A 13155-nucleotide genomic window follows, 5' to 3' on the forward strand; every position below is an offset into this window, starting at 1 on the left:
TATAATGTACAAGTAAGATATTCAGCCTCAGCTTATCTGTAAAAGTATAGAAGGGCTTACTACTCAGTAAAGTTTCCATGGTCCTAAGTGTGGAGTCAACAATGCTTAATAGATTTGTTCACAGAAGTATTTAATGCCTTTACTGTATCCTAATTTTTATTTTTTGTGTGGAGTATGTGTGCTGCGGCTATGTGCAGATGAGTGCACGTGGAGGCCAGAGGAGAATGTTCGAGAATTTCTATCACTCAGCATATTTCCTTGAGACCAAGTCTCTACTGAACCCAGAGCTGCCATTCTTTGATCAAATTGACTGACCAGCGATCCCTGGTCATTTTCTGGCCTCCATTCCCCATAGGACTGGGGCTACCGGTATGTATGGCCATGCCCAGCTATTCATCTGGGTACTAGGGAATCATCAAGAAGTACCAAGGACACAAAGGACTTCCTGTACTTACTTAGGAAGCATTCCATCCCAAGATCTTCCTAGGGGTTGGGCATGATGGTGCACACCTGCAATTCCAGCATTTGGGAGGCTGATACAGGAGAAGTATGAGTTCAAGGCCAGCCTGGGCTATAATATCCAGCCTCACAATACAAATAAACCCACCAAGTGCCTTCTGATTTCTAATGTGTTAATCTAGGTCTTCATTGAATCTTATATAGTGCCCAAACTCGCACCTACTCACCCCAATCAGAACACAGACAAGGACTCAGTGTCAAAAATGAATGCTTTAATGAGTGTGTCTCACAGCTCTTGCCAGCCTCCAATGTTCCTAGCTCTCTTACTTGAGTGACAGCTGAGCTAGCTGTCCAGGGTAGGACTTGTGGTCTAGATTGGGCTGGGTCAAAAAGCAGTTCAAACAAACCTGTGGGGGCTGGGCTCCCAGGAGTATAATGGAAGGGGATGCAAGGGATACGAGCTTCAGGCTGGCCCCTCTTCAGGCATTCCTAGCAAAGCCACAAGGGGCTCCAGGGGCATGGGGGTCCCAAGGGGCACTGGGTGGGTGCGTTCATGCTTGCGTAGGTCACTGGCACTCAGGAAAGCCTTGGGACAATGGGGGCAGGCGTAGGGGCGCACAGAGTTGTGGGTACGGCTATGCTTACGTAGCCCAGCCCGGTCTGAGAAGCTCTTACCGCACTGGGTACAAGGAAAGGGCCGGAGCTCTGGATGTGAGCGCTCATGCCTGCGCAGCAGTGTCAGTGTAGAGAAGGTCTCTTTGCATTCTCGACAGACAAACTGTGGGGGCTTCTCATCAACCTCCTCTGCCCCTCCCAAGGAACCAGGAGCCTCCCCAACGCCAGCATCCTGGCACTCCACATGCTCCACAGTCATGCCCACTACTTGCCACTGGGTGGCTATCACACCACCTGACTCAGGTGGTATCCCAAGCAGCCCTGCTGGAGCGTCTCCCAGCCCTGCACCTGCTACAGGGGCAACTGAGCCCTCACCTGCAATGCCCACAGGCAGCGCCAGCCCCACAACCAACTCGGGGTGGGGGGCAGCCCCTGTGGCCTCACTTCGATGGGTCCGCTCGTGCTTCCTGAGGCTTGACGACACCACAAAGGATTTTCCACAGGCATTGCAGTGGAAAGGGCGCTCACCCGAGTGCACGCGGCTGTGCTTTGTTAGGCTAGCACGCTCAGCGAAGGCTCGCCCGCACTCCTCACAGCGGAACGGCCTCTGGCCCGAGTGCACCAGCGCATGCCGCTTGAGATCCCAAGACGCCACAAACGTCTTGTCACACTGCAGGCACTTGAAGGGTCGGTCGCCCGTGTGCACCCGCCGGTGCATGGCCAGGTCCGCCGGCTGCCGGAAGTCCTTGCCACACTTCTCGCAGCGGTAGGGCTTCACACCCTCGTGTGCCCGCTGGTGGCGGCGGAAGCTTGAGGGGTCGGAAAACATGCGGCCACAGCGCGGGCACAGGAAGGGCTTCTCCCCGGAGTGCGTGCGCTCGTGGCTCTGGTAGGAGCTGAGCTGCGTGAAGCCCTTGCCGCAGGCTGGGCAGCGGTAGGGCTTCTGTGCCGCGTGGATACGCTGGTGGCACGTGAGCGAAGAGGACCGGGAGAAGCTTTTGCCGCACTCGGAGCAAAGGAAGGGACGCTCACCGGTGTGAGACCTGTAGAGGACCAGACATGAGGGTGGCAGCCCATGACAGGGACAGCCCAGCTGTCTGCCTGGGCTGTCATTTAAAGACCTAAACATCCGTGGAGGCCTCTGCACAATTTCCTAAGAGCCCGGGGCTGCACTCTAGGATAAGAAACCTTCAGCTAAGTAGTACCTTTGTACACACACCTGGGCAGACCATCAGGTCCAACCATACGCGGACCCACTGAGGACCCTGTGGGATGCCCTTTCTACTGGCATGACCTGCTCCCAGGGCTCCATCCCTGGGCCACGGCTGCTCCCACCAAGCTGACCACCCCTGAGGCTCTCAACTTTACCCATATGCCCAGCCCCTGACTCCCACCAGCCTATTTGGTGTTGGTTAAACCCCAGCTCTCACTGGTCAGAACAGCCCGGTTCCCGCTCAGCTCTCACCGCTCGTGGTTGCGCAGGTCCTTGAGCTCGGCATAGGCCTTTCCGCAGCGCTCGCAGCCGTAGGGCCGCAGTCCTGCGTGAGTGCGCCTGTGCTTGCGGAACACGGAAGGGTCGGCGAAGCTCTTGCCGCAGTCCGTACACACGTAGGGCCGCTCACCAGTGTGACCGCGCTGGTGGATCTTGAGCTTGGAGAGCGCACCATAGGCCTTGGGGCAGTGCGTGCATCGGAAGGGCAGCTCACCGGCGTGTGAGGCCAGGTGCACGCGCAAGCACACGGGCTGCATGAAGCGGCGGCCGCACTCCGGACAGGGAAAGGGTTTTTCACCCGTGTGGCTGCGCCCGTGGCTGCGCAACTCAGGGGCTGTCTTGTAAGCCTTGGGGCACAGGGGGCACACATACGGACGGGGCTTAGCCACTGAATCTGATACCTTGTCCTCACTGGCTTCCTCTGCCTTAGATTCTGAGTCCACCTTTAGTTGCGCCTCAGCCACCTCCTGTGTACAGTCTGCAGGTGTATGTGTGGCAGCATGACGGGCTGCCCTGGGAGCATTTGGAAATGTCTTGGTACAGGACAGGCACTTGTAACGCCGGCCAGAGCGTTTGTAGCCTGGGGCTTGGGACCTGGCTTCTGCAGCCTCCACCTCCATGACCTTGGAGAGCGGGCCTCCTCTGTAAGAGACACAAAATTAGAACAAAGCCACCTCCTTTGAAGCCCTTCTCTCTATAACCCTCTCAAAAGTAACCATATCTTATCTGCATTTCTTACCTGGGACTGCTCAGCTTAAACTATGGGACCTCCGAATTATCCTTCCTGCCAACTGTTCCCTGTTCAGATATCCCCTGTAATTGCTCATTGATAGTAGGAGTGAGCTATCTGGGGGACTTAGAAAGGCCATTAGAGGAAACAGGATTACCAAAGATCCACCTATACTTCATTCACCAGCCTCTCAGTTTTTCCAAACCCTCTAGCATTCCCTGAAAGCCTTCATTCCCATGGTATCACTTCACTTATCTTCCTCTGCTCTGTCCAATGACTGTCAGGACACAGGATAAGCAAAAAACTGCCAGGCTTAAAGGTCTCCAAATATCCAGGGAAGACAAACCTGGGACAAACCTGAAGGCGGAGGACCTATAGGGCTATAATGTGGTGGTAGGTGCTCTGTGGACGTAACAGATGCTTGTATATGTATGCTGCTTTCCCCTTCATTGGTCAACTTTAGAGAAGCAACTGTTCACAGAGAATTCTGACTTGCATAGCTGTAAGGGAGTCCACCTCACACAGGAATTGTGGTCCTCTGCTCTGGAATCTCTTAGCATTACCCTCAAAACTGGTGATGAAGAGCTCACTCAAGGCAGACTGAGCTTTTGCCTCTTTCTCAGTCACAACTGATATGTTTGTTCTAGTGAGACGGCCAGGGGCCCAAGCTCTAGTGAGGTCTCTACTTTCTGGTCCTGAGCCCAGACTTCATCCACACAGCTGCTCCTAGGATCATATTTGGGAAGAAATAGGATTAACAGCTGCATTAGTCTTAACACCAGCTCATCCTCCCAGGGGGATGAAGGGAAGAGGATTACAGCAGATCCACTTAAGGACAGCTCAGCAGCTACAAATGGAATGGATAAGTGAGGGGCAGAGTAAGGAGAGCCAGGTATGTCCAGAGAGGAGGCCCAGGTTCTATGTCCAGTCCTGTGGAACTTACTAGCTTTTTGTTTTGTTTTGTTTTTGTAAGGCAGGGTCTCACTCTATAGCCAGGCTGGTTGGGTTTGATCTCAAACTCATGGCAGTATGCCCCAGCCTCCAAAGTGCTGGGATTATAAACCAATACAATAGGCAATAATAAATATATATTTTTGTGGTGCTTGAGATCAAACTCAGGGCCTTGTGTATGAGAGGAAGAAAGAGGAGGAGGCAGCCCACATTTATTAAACACCTGCCACCTTCCAAGCAGCATCCTAAGCTTATTACATACATTAACTCACCCTTCACATCAACATAATGAAAAATGTTCTTTCAATGATAAAGGAAGCAAGGTCCAGAGAAACAGCACAGCATTGTGATTATAAGCATTCTGAAGGCACAATGCCCAGCTTCGAATCTTGTCTCCAGCACTTCCCTGCTGATGTCATCTTGTGCAACTTGAGGAACATCTTAGCACCTGTCTTCTCATCTGAAACATGGAGATAAACTATAGTAACTCACAGGTTAAAGGAGGAATGGATGGCCAAGATAATTGCTGTCTTCAATTAATGAATCTTCTCAGAGCCCAATATTTTGCTGAGTATGCTAAAATGGGAATTACTGGCCCCATTTTATAGATGAATAAATGGAAGTTTCAAGAGTGAAATGCTTGCCCAGTCACACAGCTAGTAACTCATGCAGCTAGACTTGACTCTAGGAGTTTAATTTGTTTTAGGGCCCTTGCTCAGAAGTCTAGGACCTTCCCCACAGAGCACAGAAAAGTCTGACTTCAGGTTGCACCTTGTTTTCTCTCACCCTTCTAGAACTGCTGAGACCAGACCCAGCACTCTGTCTCAAAAGGCTTACTAGTCTAGTTTTAAGCTCTGGCCCCTATTCTGGCCCTTGCAAGCTCTAGGCTGTCCTATTCCTATCTGTGAAATGGAAGCCAGGCTGCTGTAGGAGGAAATCCTTCCTAAGGTACTTCCCAGGAGAAATGGTAAGGGACTGCCTGGTAGGCACCCAGCCACATGAAGACAGGTAGGTGTTAGGTCAAACCTTACTGACTATTGGTTTACTAAATACTTTTCCATCCACCACTCCCCAAAATGATGTTTCTTGGGGCCTGAGAGATGGCCCAGCAGTTAAAGGCGCTTGCCTGCAAAGTCTAAGGACCCAGGTTTGATTCCCCAGTACCCCACATAAGCTGGATGCACAAGCTGGCGCATGTGTCTGGAGTTTGTTTGCAGTGGCTGGAGGCCCTAGTGCACCCAACTCTATCTGCCTCTCTCTCTCTTTCAAATAAGTAAATAAATAAATAAAAATATTTTTTAAAATGATGTTTCTTCAAGTGAGGTCTGCAAATACTCGCATCAGAATAATCATCTAAAAAAAATATGTGTAATCCCAACACTTTGGGCTCTGATGTAGAAGGATCATGAGTTCAAGACCAACCTGGGCAACACAGCAAAAGCTTGTCTCAGAAACTAAAAACAAAAGCAAAGTAAAGCAAACAAACAAGAATAATCAGCCATGGAACATGAGGTAGGACACTGCCTGAAAGATGTGAAACACTGGGCTCCATTCCCACCACAACCACATGGAAAACAACCACCACCAACCAAACATGCAAAAAACAAAAACAAAACCTTAGGGTTTCACATACTCCTTAGGAGGGGAACATTTTCATAACATCTTTTTAGATGTGATATAAAACCTCACAAGGCAAAAGTATACATATCTAATTAAGATGCCTAGAGTCAAACTCAAGCCTCCCATGCCCAGGGCTGGACTCTCTGTACTACTCTTGTATCCATTTTTTTCTTTTTTTCCAAAGTAGGGTCTCACTCTAGCTCAGGCTGACCTGGAATTTATTATGTAGTCTCAGGGTGGCCTTGAACTCACGGAAATCCTCTTACCTCTGCCTCCTTGTGCTGGGATTAAAGGTGTGCACCACCACACCCAGCTTTTTTGTTTTGTTTTGGTTTTGGGTTTTTGTTTGTTTGTTTTTTTTTAATTTTTTTTTTTTTTTTATTTGAGAGTGACAGACACAGAGAGAAAGACAGATAGAGGGAGAGAGAGTGGGTGCGCCAGAGCTTCCAGCCTCTGCAAACGAACTCCAGACGCGTGCGCCCCCTTGTGTATCTGGCTAACGTGGGACCTGGGGAACTGAGCCTCGAACCGGGGTCCTTAGGCTTCACAGGCAAGCGCTTAACCGCTAAGCCATCTCTCCAGCCCGGGTTTTTGTTTTTTGAGGTAGGGTTTCACTCTAATCCAGGCTGACCTGGAACTCACTATGTAGTCTCAAAGTGGCCTCAAACTCACAATGATCCTCCTACCTCTGCCTCCCGAGTGCTGTTTATTTTAATTTTATTTTTTATTTGAGAAAGAGGCAGAGAGAGAAAGAGGGAGAGAATGGACACACCAGGGCCTCTAGCCACTGCAGACAAACTCCAGATGTCTGTGCCCCCTTGTGTATCTGACTTACGTGGGTTCTGGAGAATCTTACCGGGATCCTTTGCAGGCAAACGCCTTAACTGCTAAGCCATCTCTCCAGCTCCGTTTTTTTTGTTTGTTTGTTTTTGTTTTTGTTTTTGTTTTAGTAGGGTCTCACTCTAGTCCAGAGCAGACAGGGAATCCACCATGTAGTCTCACACTGGCCTCAAACTCAACTTATGTCCATTTTTATTTTATTTCTTTATTTACTAATTTATTTATTTTTATTTAGAGAGAGAGAGGGGCAGATAGAGAATGGACATGCCAGGGCCTTCATCCACTGCAAGCAAATTCCAGATGCATGCACCACCCTGTGCATCTAGCTTACATGGGCTCTAGGTAGGGAATTGAACCTGGGTCCTTTGGCTTTGCAGGCAAGTGCCTTAACTGCTGAGCCATCTCTCCAGCCCCTTATTTATTTAGTTAGTTATTTGCAAGCAGACAGAGATAGAGAGAAAAGAGATAGTCAACAGAAAATGGGCATGCCAGGGCCTTCAACTGTTACAAACAAACTCCAGATGCATGGGCCACTTTGTACATCTGGCTTACATAGGTACTGGGGAATCAAACCTGGGTCCTTGCAGGCAAGCACCTTAAGCACTGAGCCACCTCTCAAGCCCTGTGTCACTCTGTGTTACTCAAGGTTCTTAATCCAAATCAAGGCACGAAGACTAGTAAAGCCAGGTGTGGTGGTGGTGGTACATGCCTTTAATCCCAGTAATCTGGAGGCAGAGGTAGCAGGGTTGGTATGAGTGGCCACCCTGAGACTACATAGTGAATTCCAGGTCAGCTGGCGCTACAGTGAGAGAAAAAAAAAAAAAAAAGACTAGTATTATTCTGTGATAAAACAAGGCCTCAATCTAAGCCCCTACCTATCTCTCTGGAACTCCTCACCCCCTATCACTAGGCTCCACCCAGCCAGGACTCCAGTCTTCATCTCAAAGACCTCAATGCCTTTCCACCTCTAGGTATTTGCACTCGTAGTTCTCTGTGTATACCTCCAACATATCTTTACTTTACTTTTTTTTTTTTTTTTTTTTTTTGAGGTAGGGTCTCACTCTAGCCCAGGCTGACCTGGAATTCACTATGTAGTCTCAGGGTGGCCTTGAACTCACGATGATGATCCTCCTACCTCGATAATCCTCCTACCTCGGCCTCCCCGGTGCTGGGATTAAAGGCGTGCACCACTACTCCCACCTCTGTGCTTCTGTGTAGCTGTCTGACTCTTGGACTGTTTTTGGGTTTTAGCTCCCAGGCACTTCCTCTATGAAGGCTTTCTTAGCCACCTTTCTTTTTGGCTAGGGCTTAGTCTCTAGCTCAGGCTAGCTTCATATCCTCCTGCTTCAGCCTCCCCAGGTTTATGGGAATGTACCCCAACATGTCAGGGTGGCCTTGAACTCACAGTGATCCTCCTACCTCTGCCTCAGAGTGCTGGGATTAAAGGCGTGTGCCACCACACCCGGATATAGATATAGATAGATATAGATATATCTATATATATGAATGAAAGAGAGCAGGAGAAACAGTGAGAGAGAGTAGAGAGAGAACTGTCATGCCAGGGCCTCCAGCCAGCCACATACATCATCTTGTGTGTCTGGCTTATGTGGGATCTGGGGAGCTGAACATGGGTTCTTAGCCTTTACAGGCAAGTGCCTTAACCACTAGGCCATTTCTCTTTATTGTTTTGTTTTTCGAGGTAGGGTCTTTCTTTAGCCCGGGCTGACCTGGAATTCACTATGTAGTCTCAGGCTGTCTTGAATTCAGTGATCCTCCTACCTCAGTCTCTCTAGTGCTGGGATTAAAGGTAAGCACCAATATACCTGGCTGATTGCCTTTCTTTCTTTCGTTTTTAAATATATTTTATTTATTTATTTTGAGAGAGAGAAAGAAGAAGAGGGGGAGAGAGAGAGAGTGAGAGAGAGAATGGGCTTGCCAGGGCCTCCAGCCACTGCAAATCAACTCCAGATGCATGCTCCCCCTTATGCTTTGGCTTATGTGGGTTCTGGAGAATCGAACCTGGATCCTTTGGCTTGCAGGCAAATGCCTTAAACGCTAAACCAATTTTCTACTACTCCCTGACTGCCTTTTTAAATAATGCTATCTGCTAGCCTGGAGAGATGGCTCAGCAGTTTAGGTGTTTGCTTGCAAAGCCTAAAGGCCTGGGTTTGATTCCCTACTACCCACATAAAGCCAGATGCAGAGGGACGCATGCATCTAGAGTTCATTTGCAGTGGCAGGAGGTCGTGGCATGCCCCTTTTCTTTGTCTCTCTCTGCTTGCAAATAAACAGATTTAAAAAAAATGCTATCGGTACCCCTACTAATTAATCTTTTACCCTCCTCTTTAATTAAAAAAATTTTTTTAATTTATTTGAGAGAAAATGGGCGCACCAGGATCTCTAACCACTGCAAATGGACATGCCACCCTGTGCATCTGGCTTCACATGGGTACTAGGGAATTGAATCTGGGTCCTTTGGCTTTGCCAGCAAGCACCTTAACTTCTAAGTCATCTCTCCAGCCCTCTTTAATTCTTTACCTTTAAAAAAAATACTTTATTTATTTATTTGACAGAGAAAGTGGGAAGGGGAGAGAAAGAGAGAATGGGTGAGCCAGGGCCTCCAGCCACTGCAGACAAACTCCAGACATGTGAGCCCCTTGTGCATCTGGCTAACGCAGGTCCTGGAGAATCAAACCTGGGTCCTTTGGCTTTGAGGGCAAACGCCTTAACCACTAAGCCATTCCTCCAGCCCAAATTCTTTAACCCCCACCCGCTTTTTTTTTTGTTTTTTCTCACTGTAGCTCAGACCTGGAATTCACTATGTAATCTCAGGGTGGCCTCAAACTCATGGTGCTCCTCCTACCTCTGCCTCCCAAGTGCTGGGATTAAAGGTGTGCGCCACCATAACTGGCTTTACCTTTTTTCAAAAAAAAAAAAAAAATTTACTTATTTGCAAGCAAAGAATGACAGAAAGAAGAAAGAATGGACATGCCAGGGCCACTTGCCACAGCAAATAAACTCCAGATGAATGTGCCACTTTTGCATCTGGCTTTACATGGGTAATGGACAAATGCTTTTAATCACTGAGCCATCTCTCCAGCACCATCTTTAAATTGTTTTATAGTGTCATCAGATTTTACTCATAGGTTTAGTACCGTGGGCCAAGTATCATCCCTAGCATTTTGTACATATTATTTAAGCTAAACTTGCTTAGAAGCTTGTTATGGGCTAAATGTGTTCTTCCAAAAAATTGTATATTGAAACTCTAATTCTCACTGTGACTATATTTGCCTTTATGGAAGCAACTAAGATGCGTAATGGTGCATGTCTTTAATCTTAACACTCAGGAGGCAAAGGTAGGAAGATTACTGTGAGTTTGGGGCTAGCCTGGGACTACTACAGAGTGAGTTTCAGGTCAACCTGGCTTACAGTAAGACCCTACCTTGAAATCAAAAAAACAAACAAGCCGGGCGTGGTGGCGCATGCCTTTAATCCCAGCACTCGGGAGGCAGAGGTAGGAGGATTGCCGAGAGTTCGAGGCCACCCTGAGACTACATAGTGAATTCCAGGTCAGCCTGAGCCAGAGTGAGACCCTACCTCGAAAAAAAAAAAAAAAAAAAAAAACAAGAAACAAGAAAGAGTAAGTGATAGTGCACACCTTTGGTCCCAGCACTTGGGAGGCAGAAGTAGGAGGATCACCATGAGTTCAAGACCACCCTAAGGCTACATAGTGAACTCCAGGTCAGCCTGGGCTAGAGCAAGACCCTACCTCAAAAAACAAAACAAGAGTTGGAGAGATGGATTAGTGGTTAAGGTGCTTGCCTGGAAAGCCTAAGGACTCAGGTTTGATTCCCCAGTATCCACACAAGCCAGATAAATAAGGTGGCACATGCTTCTAGAATTTATTTGCAGTGGATAGAGGCCCTAGCATGCCCATTCTTTCTTTATGTGCCTCTTTTGCTATCTCTCTCAAACAAATAAGTAAATAAAACATAAAAAGAAGATGGGTTAGGGAGATGGCTTAGTGGTTAAGGTTAAGGTTTTGCCTGCAAAACCAAAGGACCTCGGTTTGATTCTCCAAGACCCACGTAAGCCGGACGCACAAGGAGGCATATGTTTAAAGAGTTCTTCTGCAGTGGCTGGAGGTCCTAGTGAACCCATTCTCTCTCTCCCTGTTGGCCTTTCTCTCCCTCACTCTCTCAAATAAAAAATAATTAATTAATTTAAAAAAAAAGAACCTGGCATGGTGCACACCTTTCATCCCACAGCACTCAGGAGGCAGAGGTAGGAGGATTGCCATGAGTTTGAGGCCACCCTAAGACTACATGGTGAATGCCAGGACAGCCTGGGCTACAGTGAGACCCTACTTTGAAAAACAAAAACAAACAAAAAAAAGGGTAAGACTTTGGTGTAATAACAGTGTTATAAGAAGTGCTGGAGAGATGGCTTAGCGATTAAGTGCTTGCCTGTGAAGCCTAAGGACCCCGGTTCGAGACTTGATTCCCCAGGACCCACGTTAGCCAGATGCACAAGGGGGCGCATGTGTCTGGAGTTTGTTTGCAGTGGCTGGAAGCCCTGGCACACCCATTCTCTCTCTCTCTCCCTCTGTCTGTCACTCTCAAATAAATAAATAATAAAAAAAAGAAGTGACACAATAGGGCTGGAGAGATGGCTCAGCAGTTAAGGCCCTTGCCTGCAAAGCCTAAGGACCCAGGTTTGATTCCCCAATACCCACATAAAGCCAGATACACAAAGTGGCACATGCCTCAGCTAGGCGTGGTGGCACATGCCTTTAATCCCAGCACTAGGGAGGCAGAATTCAAGGCCACCCTGAGACTACATAGTGTATTCCAGGTCAGCTTGGGCTAGAGTGAGACCCTACAACAACAACGAAACAAAAAATAAAATAAAATAAAAATAAAAATAAAAATGAGTATTTGAGGGCTGGAGATGCAGTTAAGGCACTTGCCTGCAAAGCAAAAGGACCCACATCGATTCCCCAGCACCCAAGTAAGCCAGATGCACAAGGTGGCACATGCGTCTGGAGTTTGTTTGCATGCCCATTCTCTGTCTCTTTCGCTCTTTTTCAAATAAATAGAATTTTTTTTAAAAAAGATCAGTATTTAGCCAGGCGTGGCGGCACATGCATTTCATTCCAGCACTCGGGAGGCAGAGGTAGGAGGATCACCGTGAGTTCAAGGCCATCCTGAGACTACATAGTGAATTCTAGGTCAGCCTGAGCTAGAGTGAGACCCTACCTTGAAAAACAGGAGGAAAAAAAAAAAAAAAGATCAGTATTTGAAGCCAGGTGTTGAGATTCCCCAATTTCTTACTGTCTGTCTCTCTGACCTGGTTAGCATTTACACATTTTATTACTTGGTTGCTAATTCTCTGTCTCCAGAACCAGGGTCCAGGCTGGTGAAGAACCAGGGAACTTGACTATCTGCATCCTTTATGCCCAAAGCTGATTGGTCACCCAAAGCAAACAATGAATCTAATTTTATATGGAATTCAAGCCTCCATCTTCTCTACAGTAAGCGTTTGTGATACTCAATCAATAGTTAAAGCTGGGGGTGGGGGAGGTTGTGTGATAACAGGACAGGGGTCAGCAGGTGAAGTCAACAAGGAAGCACCTAAATCTCATCTTTTGAAGTCAACCCATAAGCTTCACAGACATTGAGATATTTGGTGAATTGACAGAACTGTGTAGGGATGAACGCTTAATCATATCCTAGGCCTAACACTAACACAACATGATCCCCATTTACGTTCCCAGCCTCAATATCAATGGTAGTATCCCTCTGGTCATCAACCTGAACTCCAACCACAATTTGCAAACTTTACCACCTCCATATGCAATTCCTTCTGCTCTGGAGCCCTCGTTTGTCTTCTTTCTCCCAGGGGAAAATTCTTTGAATCCTTTCAATACTCTCTTCCCCACTGCCCTCAAGAATATTTCCTGGGCAGTAGAGGTAAGGGTCCACAGCGTTCTGGGCCTCAGTTTCTTCAGTGAAATGGGGCCCATGCATCATATGAGAGTTTGCAGGGTGTTAGGGCCTACCAGACGCTCTGAGGAGTGGCCGAGAGCTGCACAAAGCCAGCGCTCTTCGCTCTCAGCAACCGTCTATGAGTGAGTATGCTCGCTAGACAGGTTGACCCGCAGGGCGAAGCCCCAGGCTGACTCATTTCGAAATAAAACCATGGAAAACGTAGCTTTCTCAAGACAAAGTGAACAAAGAATGAAGGAATGAACAAATGAATGGACAGAGGGTCCAGAGCGGGACAAAGGCCTGCAAGATGGCGTTCTTTAGGACCGCGGGAGGGGCGCCCAGGGCCTCCGAGAGGGAGGGGGTCCACAAACGCCCTGGACTTCCCCGGGCTGGCTACGCCACAGAGACAAAAGCTCGAAACATAGCGGGCTCTAGGACCCCTGGGCCCGCACGGAGCA

At 48.1% G+C, this 13155-nt stretch overlaps 1 protein-coding gene across 4 annotated transcripts in view; it reads right to left on the reverse strand.

Moving 5' to 3' along the window:
- Nucleotides 1-710: 710 nt before the first annotated feature.
- Znf668 (zinc finger protein 668) overlaps nt 711-13155 on the reverse strand; it is a 704021-nt gene continuing 691576 nt past the window's right edge. For 2 of the 4 annotated variants that reach the window (XM_045131599.1, XM_045131596.1), the window contains exons 2-4: nt 4520-4707; nt 2540-3208; nt 711-2117 (exon numbers count right to left, since the gene is read on the reverse strand). In XM_045131599.1, coding sequence (XP_044987534.1) covers nt 923-2117; nt 2540-3186 — 1842 coding nt within the window. In that variant the 5' untranslated portion in view covers nt 3187-3208; nt 4520-4707 and the 3' untranslated portion in view covers nt 711-922. Of the gene's footprint in view, nt 2118-2539; nt 3209-4519; nt 4708-12554 lie in introns of all 4 variants that reach the window. The other 2 variants (XM_045131598.1, XM_045131597.1) reach the window with 2 other exon arrangements.

The sequence above is a fragment of the Jaculus jaculus genome, chromosome 12 (genome assembly GCF_020740685.1).
Source record: "Jaculus jaculus isolate mJacJac1 chromosome 12, mJacJac1.mat.Y.cur, whole genome shotgun sequence".
NCBI lineage: Eukaryota > Metazoa > Chordata > Mammalia > Rodentia > Dipodidae > Jaculus > Jaculus jaculus.